The sequence below is a fragment of the Limulus polyphemus genome, unplaced genomic scaffold, assembly GCF_000517525.1.
Source record: "Limulus polyphemus unplaced genomic scaffold, Limulus_polyphemus-2.1.2 Scaffold4238, whole genome shotgun sequence".
NCBI classification, from domain to species: domain Eukaryota; kingdom Metazoa; phylum Arthropoda; class Merostomata; order Xiphosura; family Limulidae; genus Limulus; species Limulus polyphemus.
This window is the reverse complement of record NW_013669848.1, coordinates 20,566-38,916: the sequence shown is the minus strand read 5'-3', so window position 1 is coordinate 38,916 and position 18,351 is coordinate 20,566. Positions and strand designations below refer to the sequence as shown.

The window sequence follows — 18,351 nt, the reverse complement described above, 5'->3', positions numbered from 1 at the left end:
GGGTTATCATAATTTGAATTATAAGTATAATTTGGATGAGAATAACCTTAACAGTGTCATGAAAGAAAGGTATCTTGATGTAACAGTTGATCAGTCTCTAAAGCCATTCAAACAGTGTGCTGTTGCTAGTGGTAAGGCGAGTAGGATTTTAGGTTGTATCTACAGAAATATTGAATAGAAGTCTAAAGAGGATATAATTTCATTATATAGGTCACATTTAAAGTACTGAGTTAAGTCTTAGGCTTAGAAAAGACATTGAATTTTTTGAAAGGGTTCAGAGAACGGTTACTAGAATGGTACCTGGGATGGAGGGGGTTGTCATACAAGGAAAGGTTAAAATCTCTCAAATTGTTTTCTCTTGAAAAAAGAAGAGTTAGAAGGGATCTGATTGAGGTGTTTAAGATTGAAGGGAATGGTAGTGTTAATTAATAGTGAAAATAGTAGAACTATGGAACACATAAAATTTGGCAGGGTAGAAGTAATCTTCAACTAAGACAGTTTTTTTCTAACAAGGTTGTTGGCCTTTGGAAAGGGTTGTCTTCTGATGTTGTAGAAGCTGTAAATTTAAGTGAGTTTAACAGAAGGCTTGATAAATATATGAATGATAAAGGCTGCCTTTAAGATTTTTTTAAATTTATTTATTAATAGTTTTAGTTTAGTTTAGAAGATGAAATAGCCGAGATGGACCAATAGGTCCCATGTTGTCCCAAAATGTTGTTATATTGTTTCTAATTTCTTTTCTAGTGTTTCGAGCTGTTTTTCTGGAAAGCTTGACAGTAAAGAATTTAGTATTACAACTGAGCAACATCTTTTCTCTGCCTCTTCAGACTCATATTTCACTGTGTGTTTGTGGACCATCTGGTATCAAAGTTTTAGTGACAGACGAGGTGAGCCAGCTTCTATCTTACTTTCATAGCTATACGGTCATCTTTATAAACATCCTGTTACTTATGTTAACCCTTTCCAACCTGGATGTTCGGAGTAAATATACCTCCACACATTTTCTCCAAAATAAAATTATAATGGAAATTTCAAGATTTTATACTATCTTTTGGTGTAAGTTTTATTAATATTGACAGACATTCTGTGTAATGGTATAGTATATAAGTGTGTTATGTATTGGTTTTATTTCATTAATTTATGAAAAACAATGTCAAACTTATATTTTACAATATCCAATGGCCATTATGATGGATTGTTGAATTTTTGTCTGTTCAGATTTGGTATAATACTGTACAGTGGCAGTAAAAGGGGGTTTTCTATATTAAAAGTTCTATTCTTCATAATATTTCAGTTTATTTCATGTCATTTTCTAAGCACGCCTTTACTTCTACAATTCTGAATGTTGATATGTTTATTAACCATTAACTTGTCACTTTCCATGCTCGAGGCATCATGCACAGCTATATAATATACAAGGTTTCTAGGCACCTATGTATTATAGACACCCTGAAGTTTCTGTACTGTTTTCACCTATGTATTGATCATTCTAAGGAACTGAAAACATCTTAATTCTCTACACATTTAAATTATAAATAGTATCTTAAAAAAGTGTATTACATAAAACTCTCAGAGGGAGGTTTTTTTGTGGACTAATGCTACCTTGTCTTTGTTGCTGACAGTTCACAACAAAACCTGCCTCAAGTGTTTGCCATACTGTAAGAAGAGTCTATTCTTTATTCTCTAGGTAATCGAAAACATGCAGGATGAAGCAATGTTTGTCATCAGTCAAACTCTAGGTAAAATTGTTTTTTTGTTCTTGTCTAGAAATGTTAGTTTTTAACTGTGGTGTATCTAGTTTGTGTAGCATTCCATATGATGTTTGGTTCCATGAAATCAATACTATTACTTCTTTATAGAAACCAGCTGCTCCTCTTTAGACTTTTCTTTATTGCTTTAACTTTAAAAGCTTATTTCTGTTTGTTTTTCAGACAAAACAGTACAAACATAGATGTGTGTTTTATGTATTCATTTGAAATAATTCTCGTATACTTAGTTACTTTCATTGTTTTCACAACAGACCAAACCAATGAAGTGTTCCAGGTGTTTTTGAAGCCATACTCACCATAGAACGACTCAACTTTCAGAATGGAATTATTGTTTTACAAAACGTTTTCATATTGTCATAGAATATCACAATTTTGTATATTGTAAATATTCATTGTTTATCATTCTGTGTGATTTATTGTCTGTATGATATTAACAGTCAAAGAGTATTGTTAGTTGTATAGATGTGTGGAAAGCTTGACTCTTTACTTGGTTGTAATTTTTGTCATAAAGTTTTCACCACCAAGACTACAATGTGGTGAGGTGAGTGCCTGTGTGTAATATTAAGGTATATTAAACCAGATATTAGGCAGTTGGGATAATGTGACCTGGAATTCAGTGAAAAACATTTTTAAGCAAATGATTTTATGGACAATACACCAGCAAACTGTGATCCACATCTTTTTCTAAATGATAACCAGTTCTTATATAAAGAGATTGGGAAATTGTTATTTTGGCAGCTTTTTATCTTTAAAACCTGGTAATCTAATATAAGTTAACTAATGGCTACAGCATGAAAACTGAAAACTTAGTAATATGTCTAACTCTAGAAGTGACAATAATGTAATATAACCTGTAACTAATGGCTACAGCATGAAAACTGAAAACTTAGTAATATGTCTAACTCTAGAAGTGACAATAATGTAATATAACCTGTAACTAATGGCTACAGCATGAAAACTGAAAACTTAGTAATATGTCTAACTCTAGAAGTGACAATAATGTTATATAACCTGTAACTAATGGCTACAGCATGAAAACTGAAAACTTAGTAATATGTCTAACTCTTGAAGTGACAATAATGTAATATAACCTGTAACTAATGGCTACAGCATGAAAACTGGTAATAGTGCATCCAAAAGGAGCTAATTATTATGTGTTGACATAATTACATGACAGCTATTAACAATTCTGTAGTTACATGGCTGCTGGTATCAGTTTTGTAGTTACATGGTTGCTGGTAACAGTTCTGTAATTACATGGCAACTGTTAACAGTTCTGTAGTTACATGGCTGCTGCTAACAGTTCTGTAATTACATGGCAGTTGTTAACAGTTCTGTAGTTACATGGCTGCTGGTAACAGTTCTGTAATTACATGGCAACTGGTAACAGTTCTGTAGTTACATGGCTGCTGCTAACAGTTCTGTAATTACATGGCAGTTGTTAACAGTTCTGTAATTACATGGCAACTGTTAACAGTTCTATTGTTACATGTCAACTGTTGACAGTTCTGTAATTACATGGCAGTTGTTAACAGTTCTGTAATTACAAGGCAGTTGTTAACAGTTCTATTGTTACATGTCAACTGTTGACAGTTCTGTAGTTACATGTCAACTGTTAACAGTTCTGTAATTACATGGCAACTGTTAACAGTTCTGTAATTACATGGCAACTGTTAACAGTTCTGTAATTACATGTCAACTGTTGACAGTTCTGTAGTTACATGGCAACTGGTAACAGTTCTGTAATTACATGGCAACTGGTAACAGTTCTGTAATTACATGGCAACTGTTAACAGTTCTGTAATTACATGTCAACTGTTAACAGTTCTGTAGTCAACTGTTAACAGTTCTGTAGTTAACTGTCAACAGTTCTATAATTCTGTGTCAACTGTTAACAGCTCTGTAGTTAACTGTCAACAGTTCTATAGTTATGTGTCAATTGTTAACAGTTCTGTAGTTATGTGTCAACTGTTAAAAGTTCTGTAGTTAACTGTCAACTGTTAAAAGTTCTGTAGTTAACTGTCAACTGTCAACAGTTCTATAGTTATGTGTCAATTGTTAACAGTTCTGTAGTTATGTGTCAAGTGTTAACATTTCTGTAGTTACCTGTCAACTGTTAACAGTTCTGTAGTTACCTGTCAACTGTTAACAGTTCTGTAGTTACCTGTCAACTGTCAAAAGTTCTGTAGTTAACTGTCAACTGTCAACAGTTCTATAGTTATGTGTCAATTGTTAACAGTTCTGTAGTTATGTGTCAAGTGTTAACATTTCTGTAGTTACCTGTCAACTGTTAACAGTTCTGTAGTTACCTGTCAACTGTTAACAGTTCTGTAGTTACCTGTCAACTGTTAACAGTTCTGTATGGGACCAATTGTGTAAATGATTATTATGTTGGTAAGAGGGAAGTATTCAAATTTAGGTTTTAATAATCTTGAAAAATACAGGATGTCCCCGAAGTCTAGATCCATAGGGAAAATACAAGATGTCCTAGAAGTCTGGACCCATATAGTTAATACAGGGTGCCCCAGAAATCTGGACCCATAGGGAAAATAGTAATTATTTTCTTTCAACTCATTTCCAATGTCAGTTGTACATATTTCAGGAAAGGAAATACCCTGATGTCACAGTATACCAGGAATTGATATGTTAATGGCATGGAATTTGAATAATAAATGTATTTTTCTTCATGGGTCCAGACTTCTTTTGTAAAGTTTTAGGCAAATTCTACTAATTTATATTGTGAAAAATTTCAGTATGTTTACTACTTCATAATTAATAACTTTGGAATCATTTTTTATACCAGTTTCGAAAAAGTCCACATTTGAACTTGGAAGTGTTTGTTGGTTGCTGGTTGTATAAACTCTGGATCTGACCTACATTTTTCATGTTGCAGCATGTAGTAGATAACTGTGGCTTGTGTACTCTGTGGTTAACAAAGAGAGTTCTTGTGTTTTTCAATTGTGTTATTAAATATTATCATAATAATTTGTTATTGTTTTACACAAGAAATGTTTTTATTGGTTTCAGCTGAAATGTGCTGTATTTTGACAAAATAAAAAATTAGTTTTATGTTATTTCTGAGGTATTGAGCATGGTGTATTCATGATTTTGATATATTCAAATAATGGAATTAATTAAGATTTTTATATCAGACCTAGGAATTTTGTTAGGTTTCACAGAAATGTGAACAGCTGTGTAATGAATTAAACAGTAACTTAAAAAATCCTTTTTTATCTGTTAACTTGAAATCTCACAAGATCTGATCTTATGGTCGAAGCAACTGACTTCATCAGTTGTATAGAAAAAAATATCATTAATTATATAATTTATATTTTGTGCAACATTAACTTGTAATATCTCTCAATTTTTTAACTAAAAAACATTTTGGTACAAGTTGTTCAAGCATGGAGTTTTTATCATCATTTCTCAAAAGGAATTTACTGTACAAGCTCACAAAATCACAACTTTCAGGAAAAAGTGGTGAAATAAGTTGAATTAATAAAATATTTCATGTTAATTATATGTATTTTAAAATAACAGTGTGGAGTAAAACCTTTCACGGGATTATATACATTGAATATTTTTATTACAACATAAATACCTCAGAAGAAAGTATGAATTGAAAGTGTAAATGGTAATAGATTTCCCAAAAACTAATTTTAAAATGACCAACACGTTTGGATGTGTATGCAAAATATAATATTGCATTATGAAAGTGTTGTAACATTGTTTTTTTTGTTGGTGGGTTCTCTTAAATTAACTGATTAGAAATAATTCAACATCCAGTCCACACAGACAATCACAAGTTATGCTGTTACCTCTTCTAATGTTTCTGGAAGCCTAAACATTGTGGTACTTGTAGGAAACATTTATAAACAATGCTAACTGCACTACACTAACCATTGTGATACTTGTAGGACACATTTATAAACAATGCTAACTGCACTACACTAAACATTGAAGGACACATTTATAAACAATGCTAACTGCACTACACTAAACATTGTGATACTTGTAGGACACATTTATAAACAATGCTAACTGCACTACACTAAACATTGTGATACTTGTAGAACACATTTATAAACAATGCTAACTGCACTACACTAAACATTGAAGGACACATTTATAAACACTGCTAACTGCACAGCACTATACATTGTGGTACTTGTAAGACACATTTATAAACAATACTAACTGCACTACACTAAACATTGTGGTACTTGTAGGACACATTTATAAACAACGCTAACTGCACTACACTAAACATTGTGGTACTTGTAGGACACATTTATAAACAATGTTAACTGCACTACACTAAACATTGTGGTACTTGTAGGACACATTTATAAACAATGCTAACTGCACTACAGTAAACATTGTGGTACTTGTAGGACACATTTATAAATAACGCTAACTGCATTACACTAAACATTGTGGTACTTGTAGGACACATTTATAAACAACGCTAACTGCACTACACTAAACACTTTTAGTGTAGTGCAGTTAGCATTGTTTATAAATGTGTCCTACAAGTACCACTGTAAAGAATCAACTTACTTGTACAAAGTAACTGTATTTACAATAGCTAACAGAGATCCATATATTTATGAAAACACACGGACTGCGTCACTGTGCTATCTAGCAAAGCAAAGTTTGGGCAGTAATTTAGGATTAAAATCTGTCTAGCCACTAAAAATTCCACCTGGCCAGTGCTCGAGTCTTGGAAGATTTTAACAACATGAGAAGGAAGGACAGTTCAGCAGGATTTACAATCACCACTGGATTCTGATGTTGGTCAGGAGATGACTGAAGGGAGGTCTTGGATGTATGGAGAGATTGGGTTCATTGTCATCATCACTGGAGGAAGAATGATGAAAATAAGAGCGACTGGTTTGAGTATCGTCGGTTTACGGAGTCAGGGTGGAGGGTCATTAGATGACCTTTACAATTTTTCCAAAAACTCACTCGGCACTCTCTCACCCTTAAAAAAATGTTTTTAATGGGTGTTACATTTCGATCTGAAGCCTACGTCAGACACAATTGATCACATGCACAACAACAATCACTTAGGTAACATAACAAAATTAAACAGAATAATAGGAACAAAACTATTTGTAAATACAAGAGAATGGGCTAGAGACTATTATTAAAACTATGTGTTTACAATAAGATAATTGGTATTTGTAATCCCAGTCCCTATATATATATATCAGTAATAAGCCAGTAGGATCATTCCTATAGTCATGATATCATAAACGTATGTCCACTTTGTACAGATGTGATATCCTTTTTTTTAGTAGATACGATAAAGTGAAATAAATTTCTTTATTACAATAGACATAAAACTGCAAAAATCTGCTCAAGTAATCAATATTATGTAGAACACAATTTTGGTTAAAATACACATTTTTAATTACACTGTAGTATAATTATGTACTTGAACAATTAAACTTGTAATGTTTTTTTTAGTGCTTATCTGTAACCATTGGGTTTTATACAGGATTTTTTCCTAAAGGCATGATTTTGTGTGTTACTATGGGTATGTTGTTGACTGGTTTTTAGGATCTTCTTTTGTTGCAGTTCATTTATACGTTCACAACTTACAGGCCTCCCCACTGTAAATGTTTTTGTCAGTTGATTACTAAACAAAATTGTGTGTTATCCACCGACTTGTCAAGCAGGTTTGCAATTATAAAAAGGGCATCTAAATTTACCACTAAGCCACCAGGGGGCAGATATTCAAAAGCATAATTCACAAAAATAGTTTTAGATCCTGGTGTGTCAAATATCCAAATGTTTAGATCTTTCTTTGACAAACTTATGACCTCTATTGCTAATATATTATGGACGTAGAGTAAACTAAACATATCACCCATAATATAGTTATACATTTAGTGTAAACTAAACATATCACCCATAATATAGTTATGGGTGATATGTTTAGTTTATATTACGTGTATAATATAGTTATGGATGTAGTGTAAACTAAACATATCGCCCATAATATAGTTATACATGTAGTATAAACTAAACATATCACCTGTAATATAGTTATAGATATAGTATAAACTAAACATATCACCCATAATATAGTTATACATTTAGTGTAAACTAAACATATCACCCATAATATAGTTATACATGTAGTATAAACTAAACATATCACCCATAATATAGTTATACATGTCGGGTAAACTAAACATATCACCCATAATATAGTTATACATGTAAGGGTAAACTAAACATATCACCCATAATATAGTTATGGATGTAGAGTAAACTAAACATATCACCCATAATATAGTTATGGATGTAGTGTAAACTAAACATATCACCCATAATATAGTTATACATGTAGTATAAACTAAACATATCACCCATAATATAGTTATACATGTAGGGTAAACTAAACATATCACCCATAATATAGTTATAAATGTAGGGTAAACTAAACATATCACCCATAATATAGTTATACATGTAGGGTAAACTAAACATATCACCCATAATATAGTTATACATGTACGGTAAACTAAACATATCACCCATCATATAGTTATACATGTCGGGTAAACTAAACATATCACCCATATGTTTGTTTTTATGGATGGACATGTTCAGATTTCATTGCTTTTTCTAAAATCATGTGGGGTTATTGATAAGTCAGTAAAATTCTTATGGTTATGGCTGTACAGTTTTTACAATTTTATGGTACATAACCCTCTGGGTTTTATAGTACAGAATCAAAGTTCAAATAGATAATGTTGGACATTACATCTAGAAGGTGAAGTTGGTTTATTGGTTATTCAAGGATAAACTTCAGGTGAAGTTGGTTATTCAAGGGTAAATTTAAGGTGAAGGTGAAGTTGGTGTATTGGTTATTCAATGGTAAACTTCAGGTGAGGTGAAGTTGGTTATTCAAGGATAAACTACAGGAGAGGTGAAGTTGGTTATTCAAGGGTAAACTTAAGGTGAAGTTGGTGTATTGGTTATTCAATGGTAAACTTAAGGTGAAGGTGAAGTTGGTGTATTGTTTATTCAAGGATAAACTTCATGTGAAGGTGAAGTTGACGTATTGGTTATTCAAGGATAAACTTCAGGTGAAGGTGAAGTTGGTTATTCAAGGGTAAACTTAAGGTGAAGGTGAAGTTGTGTATTGGTTATTCAAGGGTAAACTTAATGTGAAGTTGGTGTATTGGTTATTCAAGGATAAACTTCAGGTGAGGTGAAGTTGGTTATTCAAGGGTAAACTTAAGGTGAAGGTGAAGTTGGTGTATTGGTTATTCAAGGGTGAAGTTGGTGTACTGGTTATTCAATGGTAAACTTAAGGTGAAGGTGAAGTTGGTGTATTGGTTATTCAAGGATAAACTTCAGGTGAGGTGAAGTTGGTTATTCAAGGGTAAACTTAAGGTGAAGGTGAAGTTGGTTATTCAAGGGTAAACTTAACGTGAAGGTGAAGGTGAAGTTGGTGTATTGGTTATTCAATGGTAAACTTAAGGTGAAGGTGAAGTTGGTGTATTGGTTATTCAATGGTAAACTTCAGTTGAGGTGAAGTTGGTTATTCAAGGGTAAACTTAAGGTGAAGGTGAAGTTGGTGTATTGGTTATTCAATGGTAAACTTAATGTGAAGGTGAAGTTGGTGTATTGGTTATTCAATGGTAAACTTAAGGTGAAGGTGAAGTTGGTGTATTGGTTGTTCAATGGTAAACTTAAGGTGAAGGTGAAGTTGGTGTATTGGTTATTCAATGGTAATCTTAAGGTGAAGGTGAAGTTGGTGTATTGGTTATTCAATGGTAAACTTCAGGTGAGGTGAAGTTGGTTATTCAAGGGTAAACTTAAGGTGAAGTTGGTGTATTGGTTATTCAATGGTAAACTTAATGTGAAGGTGAAGTTGGTTATTCAATAGTAAACTTAAGGTGAAGGTGAAGTTGGTGTATTGGTTGTTCAATGGTAAACTTAAGGTGAAGGTGAAGTTGGTGTATTGGTTATTCAATGGTAAACTGAAGGTGAAGTTGGTGTATTGGTTATTCAATGGTAAACTTAAGGTGAAGGTGAAGTTGATGTATTGGTTATTCAATGGTAAACTTCAGGTGAGGTGAAGTTGGTGTATTGGTTATTCAATGGTAAACTTCAGGTGAGGTGATGTTGGTTATTCAAGAGTAAACTTAAGGTACAAGGTAAAATAAAATAATCACAAAACCTAGGTCCTATTGTTACCTAAGGTCTAACATAAAGGTCCTTTTGTTACCTAGCGTCTAAGATAAAGGTCCTGTTGTAGAGAGGCGTTACCCAAGTTCATCTGAAATATTACTGTCTTCTTTATGGATATTAGATTATATAGATTTCTCAATATCATTTAATCATCATAGACAAGAGAAGAAACGCTTCAGACGAGTAGTTTTCCATCTTGTCCTGTTTAAGTCGAGTTTAAACGCAGTTATTTCTATCCTAAAAAACATGGTCATGTATCATTATTGCATAACGAGTTGATTTTAAGGATATAAAACAATGTCCTTAAAATCAACTCGTTATGCAATAATGATACATGACCGGTTATTTTACGATATAAAACAATGTCCATGTTTTTTTAGGTCATGTATCATTATTGCATAACGAGTTGATTTTAAGGACATTGTTTTATATCGTAAAATAACCGGTCATGTATCATTATTGCTTAGCAAGAAATACTTGAAATCCCGAAATTTTCAGAACTCCATCTTACAAAGAATATAATAGTAACAATATTGGTAAGTTAAACTTGTCGGCATACACATGGAATGTCTTATTTGTTTTAAGTTTTTACTGCATTATATAAAAATTGACCTGATTTTCCAGGTCATTTACGGCTTTGCGAAACTGGTTTATTGAAAATTTTACAGATATAAAAATGTTTAGTTTAATTGGATTTGATTGGTTTCTTTGTCTTGGTCAAAAAATTAAAAAACTTTAACTATAAAAGATGGGCATTCTGTTGTTTTACTTAGAATGTGTTTTCATTGACTCTTACATTAACAGTAACCTATTTTGTCACTGTTACGTCACACTTTGTTCTCATACAACAATGTGTAGAGATCTACATAATAAACAATACTCAACTTTACCACTGCTGTGTCACACACTTTTCCTTGTGTACAACAAGACATAGCAACCAACAAAACGTTCTTTAATTCATATGTTAGTTTCTCTCGCAGATCACGATGTCACTTACAATAAACAAAGAAACAAAAAAAAATCTTCAGAGAAAATTTCCGTTTGAAGACTATCAACACACTTTTAACAAACAACTTGTAAGTTAACCCTGTTATTCAATTATGTTTTAGAACAAAGATAGTATATTACATACCTATATTTTCTTTAATATTGAACTACTTTTATTGCTTGATAGCAAAATAGATAGGCTTATAAAATAATCAAAAGTCCAACAGATCTACCAGCGCTGGAGGAAATTTACTTTCAAATCATCATGAATAGTGATACAGAGTTGTAAGAAATCAAACATGTATAAGGCCAAGTCTAACCAAAAGGTTTGCGTACCAGGCTGCACCACACAAGGTCCAAGATTCGAGTCGAGATATGACTGTACACGCTCAACACTTTCAGTTATTCGAACATTATAATTTTAGCTACAAAACCTATTATTCTGTAAACAAAATAGTTGTATAGAAGGTGGATGCTGGTAACTGGATGACTCACCCATCTAGAACCTCAGTCAGAAGCTTAAACCACGGGGTTCTCGGACAAGGCCGTTTAGCTGTTCAAGTTTAAAACACCCAGTGACTGGTCAAGGAGATTTTGGGCAGGAATTCCAGATGGGTCCATGTATTAGGTCGTCAAGAAATTGTCGCTTTTTTTAGATCATAAAACCCGAACAACTCGTATCTCAAACAAAACATTTTGTAAACGAAATAGTATCCATTCTTATCGATGATGCTTTTCTACCTTATAATCAGGTTGTTAATGCCCTGATTAAAGAAATCACTTGGCTTTGAAGCAAAAAACAAGTCGATGTCCTCTGTAACACCTTCCACATTTGCATACGTTTTCCCATTAAGATGGTGTTGCAGCGAACGAAAAAGATGGTAATCTGATGGTGCCATATCTGGAGTATATGGTGGGTGGGGGAGAACTTCCAACCCAATTCCATAATCTTGTGTTGTGTCAAACGTGCCACACGTGGACATGCATTGTCGTGAAGAAGAATAACACATTTTCCGATTGATGAGTATTTCTGATGAAGAGCTTGATTTAAACGTTCCAGTTGCTGACTATAGATCTTTGCATTGGCAGTTCGCTTTGGATTGAGGAGTTCGAAATGAATTACTCCTCTGCGGATGGAGTCCAGGTTTTGGGGTCAGAAGTGGTTTTTGTCTAGGACTGAGCCATTGTTTTTGGCGTTTAACATTTGTATAGAGAATCCATTTTTTCATCATCGGTGACAATTCTGCCCAAAAATGGTTCACGCGCCAGAAGAGACGAAGTAACGTTCATACGTTGGAAACGATTATCATCAGAGAGATCATGAAGCACCCAAACATCTTCTTTATGGAGTTTCTCATATTCCTTAGATGTTTACGTATTGTTTCATGAGAGACCATTTCACGAGTGTGTTGCCTTGGGTTAGACTCAACAAGCGTTTTCATAGCATCAATATCAATTACAACATATCGGCCCCTGTCATCACAGTTTTTAAAGCTAAAGTCACCTGAACGAAATTTGCTGAAACATCGTTGACACTTACGAACGTTCAAAACATTTCCATAAACTTCTATGATGTTCTTGGTGGCTACAGAGGCGTTGTTTCACTTCTTGTATTCAAACAGCATTACATGCCAAATGTGTGTCTTGTCGTGTGCTATCACTATAAGGGATTAGACTATAGTTTAGGTGGTTCTTTTAACTATTATACGTAATGTACGTTGTTTTGTTTTTTTTTTTTGGAGGGGGGTAATGAAAGTGTTCCAAAACGTGACATTAATTTTTTGACGACCTAATATATGTAATTTTGTTAATAATGCTTACACTACGTGGTAGCAGAAGTGATTATCATGTCAACTTAGCGATCGGCTAGCGCGAACTCAGGTTGGCCTCTTTGTTGGTATCCCCTGGTACTGGTGGGCCTTAAGTCGTTGCCTAGCTCGTTTTGACCTAGACCGCTACTCATGACTAGCTTATAATAAAAATTGATATTTAAGCACACTTTCCACCAATCACATGTTTTCTTCTTAAATAGGGTAAAAAATGTTATTTTGTTTTATTTTTAAGCGCGCTAAAAATTGTTGATTATTTATTACAGCGCCATAGTCACCTCGTAAATACGGCATAAAATCTGAAAACTGGTAATCTCCTCCGAGAAACGTTAATATATTTTCCTAACATTAGGCTAGAACAAATTTTATCTGAAATCTCAAATGGTAATAATTAACACGATTTTTAATTCCTTGTTTGTTTTTTGAATTTCGCGCAAAGCTACACGAGGGCTATCTGCGCTAGCTGTCTGTAATTTAGCAGTGTAAGACTAGAGGGAAGGCAGCTAGTCATCACCACCCACCGCCAACTCTTGGGTTACTCTTTTACCAACTAATAGTGGGATTGACCGTCACCTTATAACGCCCCCACGGCTGAAAGGGCGAGCATGTTTGGTGGGACTAAGATTCGAACACTCAGATTGCGAGTCGAGCGCCCTAACCACCTGGCCATGCCGGGCCATTTTAATTCCTTATATTAAAAGTCAACCGCCGTCTAATGTAGGGTCACGAGGTTCACATTTTAAGTATTTCCATGTAAACTTGAGCCTAAGCATTTTTAAAACAATGGGAGATTGTAACACAAATAATTCAGCGTTTATATTTCGCCAATCTCTGACAGCACGTTAGCTTCGTGAATCGATCGTAGTGCGATAGATGGCGTTGAATTATTCGAGGTGGGGAGTTTGGGAAATCTATTATATTTGCCATAAAACATTACTTTAGGCCTATTATATTTTTAAACACTGCATTCTTTTTCTAGTCCCTCGGGGATTTTCAAGAAATAGAAGAATATATAAAACCACCCTGTATTCGTCATTTCCATTGCCAATAACACATTTCGCTCAATCAAGAACTCTTTAGGCCAGCTGAAATACAACAAATAATTAGTGGTCGGAACACTATTTACAAAAACCATTTATTACTACAGTAATTGTTATTAATACGGTTATGTTACACGTCTGAGTCATTTTGGTCTCATTTTCTGAAGTTCTTTATAACATGATCCTTTATGACGATAAGTCGCTGTTTATAGTGGAATTGCTACAAGCAGCAGTGTTTTAATGAAAACTGTTTCTATCTAACCAGCAGATAATATCGCGGTTCCATGAAGACTTAATTAAGTTTGAAGATTGCATCAAAACCAGTTTACAGTCTTCAAGGCAGCTAAGTAACAGTATTATCCATCTCTTTGAAGACTCGTGGCCGAATTCGGAAAAGTTTCAAGTCGCCTTTCAAGTAAGAACTAATTTTGTTTTCTTGATGCTCAGTTGTTCCATGAGTTTATAATCAGTGCCGAAACATAGGTATTTTTGTTACGGTTGTGATGAACAATAAAAAATTCTTCTTTGGGGAGGGTATGAGGACTAAATCGCTGAGTATTAAAGATGCATATTTAAAATATCGATGTTTACAGGCCATTCGCACAGGAGAAATTACAATGGTATAGTACTCTTGTACTTGTTACTATTGTTCTTTTAGTTTATTCGGCCAAAAAAAATTATTTCAAATTTAAGTCCACTTAATGATAACGAAAGTGTTTTACTTCTTCTATTAATTCAAATACAATAACGACCTATATCTCCACGATGTTTGTTTGTAATTAAGCACAAAGATACACAAAGGGTTATCTGTGCTCTGCCCACCACGGGTATTGAAACCCAGTTTCTAGCGTTGTAGGTCCGCAAACATACCGCTGTGCCATTGGAAGGCCTCCACGATGTATCTTTATTGGCTCAATACTTCGATATTACAGCTTCGTCAAGAGCTATCTATAATCTACCAATGAGTAAATGCTATGTCTGACCAACAACAATACAAACGTCTAATTTGTTTTAAAAAACATGGCATACAACACTGCTCCCACCCTGGAATGTGAAGTCCTTTGATCAGTCCTATTATAGAGTCCACCGGTGGGACAGCGGTAAGTCTTCGGAGTTACAACGCTAAAATCAGAGGTTCGATTCCCCTCGGTGGATACATGGTCCTGTTATGGTGTGAACACCTTTTCTAAGGTGGAAAAGTATGATTGCAATTAATTATATTTGTCATCAGACATTAGTATTAGGCCTAGTATATTTTTGAACGCCATATTTCTCATTTAATTCCTACTATGCTATCCCAAACGGCCTGATGAACTCTACTGAGTGAAACGTGTCGTTGGCAATAGATATAGCGGACATAATGTAGTTGAAATACTATGATATTCTCTTCTTCTTCTTGAAAAAAACGTTAAGGAAGTGAATAAAGAATGTTAGTTTTTAAAAATGTAACAGGCCTAATACTAATGGCTGATGATAAGTGTAATTAATTATAATCACGCTTCGCTAGTTTACTACAGGCGTTTACACCACAACAATATAACATGCTAATTTACGACACAATGATGGATAGTTTTCAATTATAACCTTTTGTAATGCGTATAATAATATATCAACCTGTGTACATTCGGTACGCGTCTTCGACGAATGTAGCTTTCACATTTTTCACATCAATCTCTAGAGAAAAGTATATCTTTTTTCTTTTTCTTGCCAAACAAAGTCATGTGCAATGTGCCATACAAAGTCATGTGCAATGTGTCAAACAAAGTCATGTGCAATGTGCCAAACAAAGTCATGTGCAATGTGTCTGGTAGGAAAATTGATCATTGAAATTATTTTTTAAAAATGGTGTTATTTAATGTTAAAAAAACTGCTACTGAAGAAAATAATTATTTCAAAGTTCCATGTTACTTTCGCAACGTAGTATCTTTTTTATGTTTTGAACATAATGTCAATACAAATATGTGTTTTTAGGACCAAAACACGATAGTGAAAATATTCAAGAAATGTCTTACAAATACTCGAGAAATGACCGGAGTTTATATAGATCAACTTCTGAAATTTCAGGTGAGGCGTTGATTAGATTTACTTGTCTTTCTTTTAAACAAAACCTCGGGCTGATATTATTATTTTGGTATCTTTATAAATTAAAACATTATCAAATAAATAGAATTTGTAAATAAATCAAGTTTTGTCTTCTTGTTATTCCAAAACAAGCTCCTTTAAAAATCACAAAAATGAAGGTTATAATAGTAGCATTGAAATAGCAGATACTACACAGAAAATGCGAAGCCTTTTTATACAACCCAAGTAAATTAAATACTAGTTATACTTTAGCACAAGAAAATTAAACACTTGTCATGAATGTAAGTTATACAGCACGAGAAAAGTAACTGAAAAACATTATTCATTAACATAATATAGATATAAAACATTAGTCATACATGTAACACAAGGAGAATAAACGCTAGTCATGATTGTAACACGATGAAATGAAATGCCAGTCATGAATGTGTGGTATTCTCAGTTTCACAGATTTTTCTTAAAGTAATTGGATAGGAACCTCAGAATAAAAGAAGTTTACCAGAAAACGTATTGTGGCGCAAATGCCTGACTCTTACTAAATCTGAGAAAGAGATTTCACACAAGCTTTCACAAAATAAAACAACATTTACTCCCACAATAATCAAGGATAAATACAATAGTGTTTGTAGTTAAGCACAAAACGACATAATGGACTATCTGTGCTCTGCCCACAACGGTATCGAAACCCGGTTTCTAGCGGCATAAATCTGCAGACATACAGCCCTGCCACTGGGGGGCAAGACAATAGTGTTTGTAGTTAAGCACAAAACGACATAATGGACTATCTGTGCTCTGCCCACAACGGGTATCGAAACCCGGTTTCTAGCGCCATAAATCTGCAGACATACAGCCCTGCCACTGGGGGGCAAGACAATAGTGAGTGTGGCGCCTTTACTGAGGAGAGACGTGAATTCTAAAATAACTTATGTAAAAGCTCTCAACAGTTAAGAGTCAAAGCTTTTTAAAACAAAAACTGTTCAAAAGTAAAAGTTTAAGTTATGCTGAGCTACAGTTGTTTACGACTGAAAAAACATAGCATTATATATAAAAAAAAATAACAGTGCCTTTTTTCTAAGGGTGTAGGCATCATTCATCTGATTGATATTGTTATATCTCTGGTCGTTTGGTAATTTCCGGTATAAATTCTTCCTGAGGAACTTCAGTGATACATGTCATTTCTTAAATAAAACTAGTTTATTCTTTCTCAATACAACTTTGCAATACATAGAATTTCCACAGTCACTTTAACTTGAACACACGCTATAATTGACAACGATTCACGCACTTTACTTACGGTCACTACCACTCACTTGACTCAATTATCTGTCTCTATATCTGTCTATCTGCAATTTATATCTCCGCTTTAGTTGCCGGGCTTATATACTAAAATAGAGGGCGCCTAGAAAAGACTAGAGTTGCCAAGAACAGTCATGATCCTTCTAGAAACTCCAGCGCGCATGCTTCCAGCGTCACGTGACTTCCGATGTCGTAACAATATTTACTCTTACTTCAAAATAAGGGATTTTGTATCCCTGGGTCATCATTTGGCTTTCCAGTGGAAAATATCACTGTCTATGTCCATACATTATACTTGACAAAAAAAGCAGTCTTTCCCAGGATAAAATACGTGTGATGTCCTAGCTGTGTACGTTTCGTGAGTAACTAGGGCGAGAGGAATTTAGTAGCTCTTTGCCATTTTATATATTAAGAGCAAAATACTCAATATGCACAGAGATATTGACAACTTGGGGTAGGAAATATGTGATAAGTTTGTATACAAACCACAAATATAATACAAATAAATCTTAAAGACGATTTTATGTGTAAGTGTCATGAAATTTTTCCTTTATATGGAACTCACTAAAAATTAGTTATATAAGTAAAAAGCCTGTTCGGCTTTGACTTCACACAAGCTAAGCTGTTGAGTTTTATAACAGAAGAAATTCTAGGTGGTTTTGACTTCACATATTTTATTTCAGTTAAGCTGCTTAGAAATGTTATGTGCTTATTTCTCTTAATTCCTAAAATTTTCATTCATTACTCAACCTCAAAATAATTATATCACGAAGTCATTAATTAGATATTAGTCACCAACTTTGATGGATTTTGTTTTACAAAATGAGTCAGTTTGTGTATAGTTGACCATTGTATAAAATTAGCAAGAACTGGATTACTTAATATACTACAAAACACAGCTGAAGAATAACTGGAATTTGTAATATGACAAGATTAAAAACCATTGCTGTAAAATAATATCAAGCACTTCTGTTAGTTCATGAATCACTGAGTTTAAAATACTCCACGTTGTTCATGAACAATGGCTAGAATGGTGAATGGGCAGCAGATAAAGTCTTGGGGGACTAATTTACAAAAGTATCTCAGGTTGATTAGTCCTCCAATACTTTACATGTGAACTAAGCAAGTGTAGCA

General features: G+C 33.8%; 1 protein-coding gene across 1 annotated transcript in view; it reads left to right on the top strand.

Moving 5' to 3' along the window:
* The window catches only part of LOC106470824 (transcription factor CP2-like), a 43,655-nt gene extending 38,812 nt beyond the window's left edge, over positions 1-4,843 (top strand). Inside the window, exons 15-17 of the mRNA XM_013931395.2 lie at positions 729-887; positions 1,688-1,739; positions 2,021-4,843. Coding sequence (XP_013786849.2) covers positions 729-887; positions 1,688-1,739; positions 2,021-2,070 — 261 coding nt within the window. The 3' untranslated portion in view covers positions 2,071-4,843. The remainder of the gene's footprint in view (positions 1-728; positions 888-1,687; positions 1,740-2,020) is intronic.
* Positions 4,844-18,351: the final 13,508 nt, after the last annotated feature.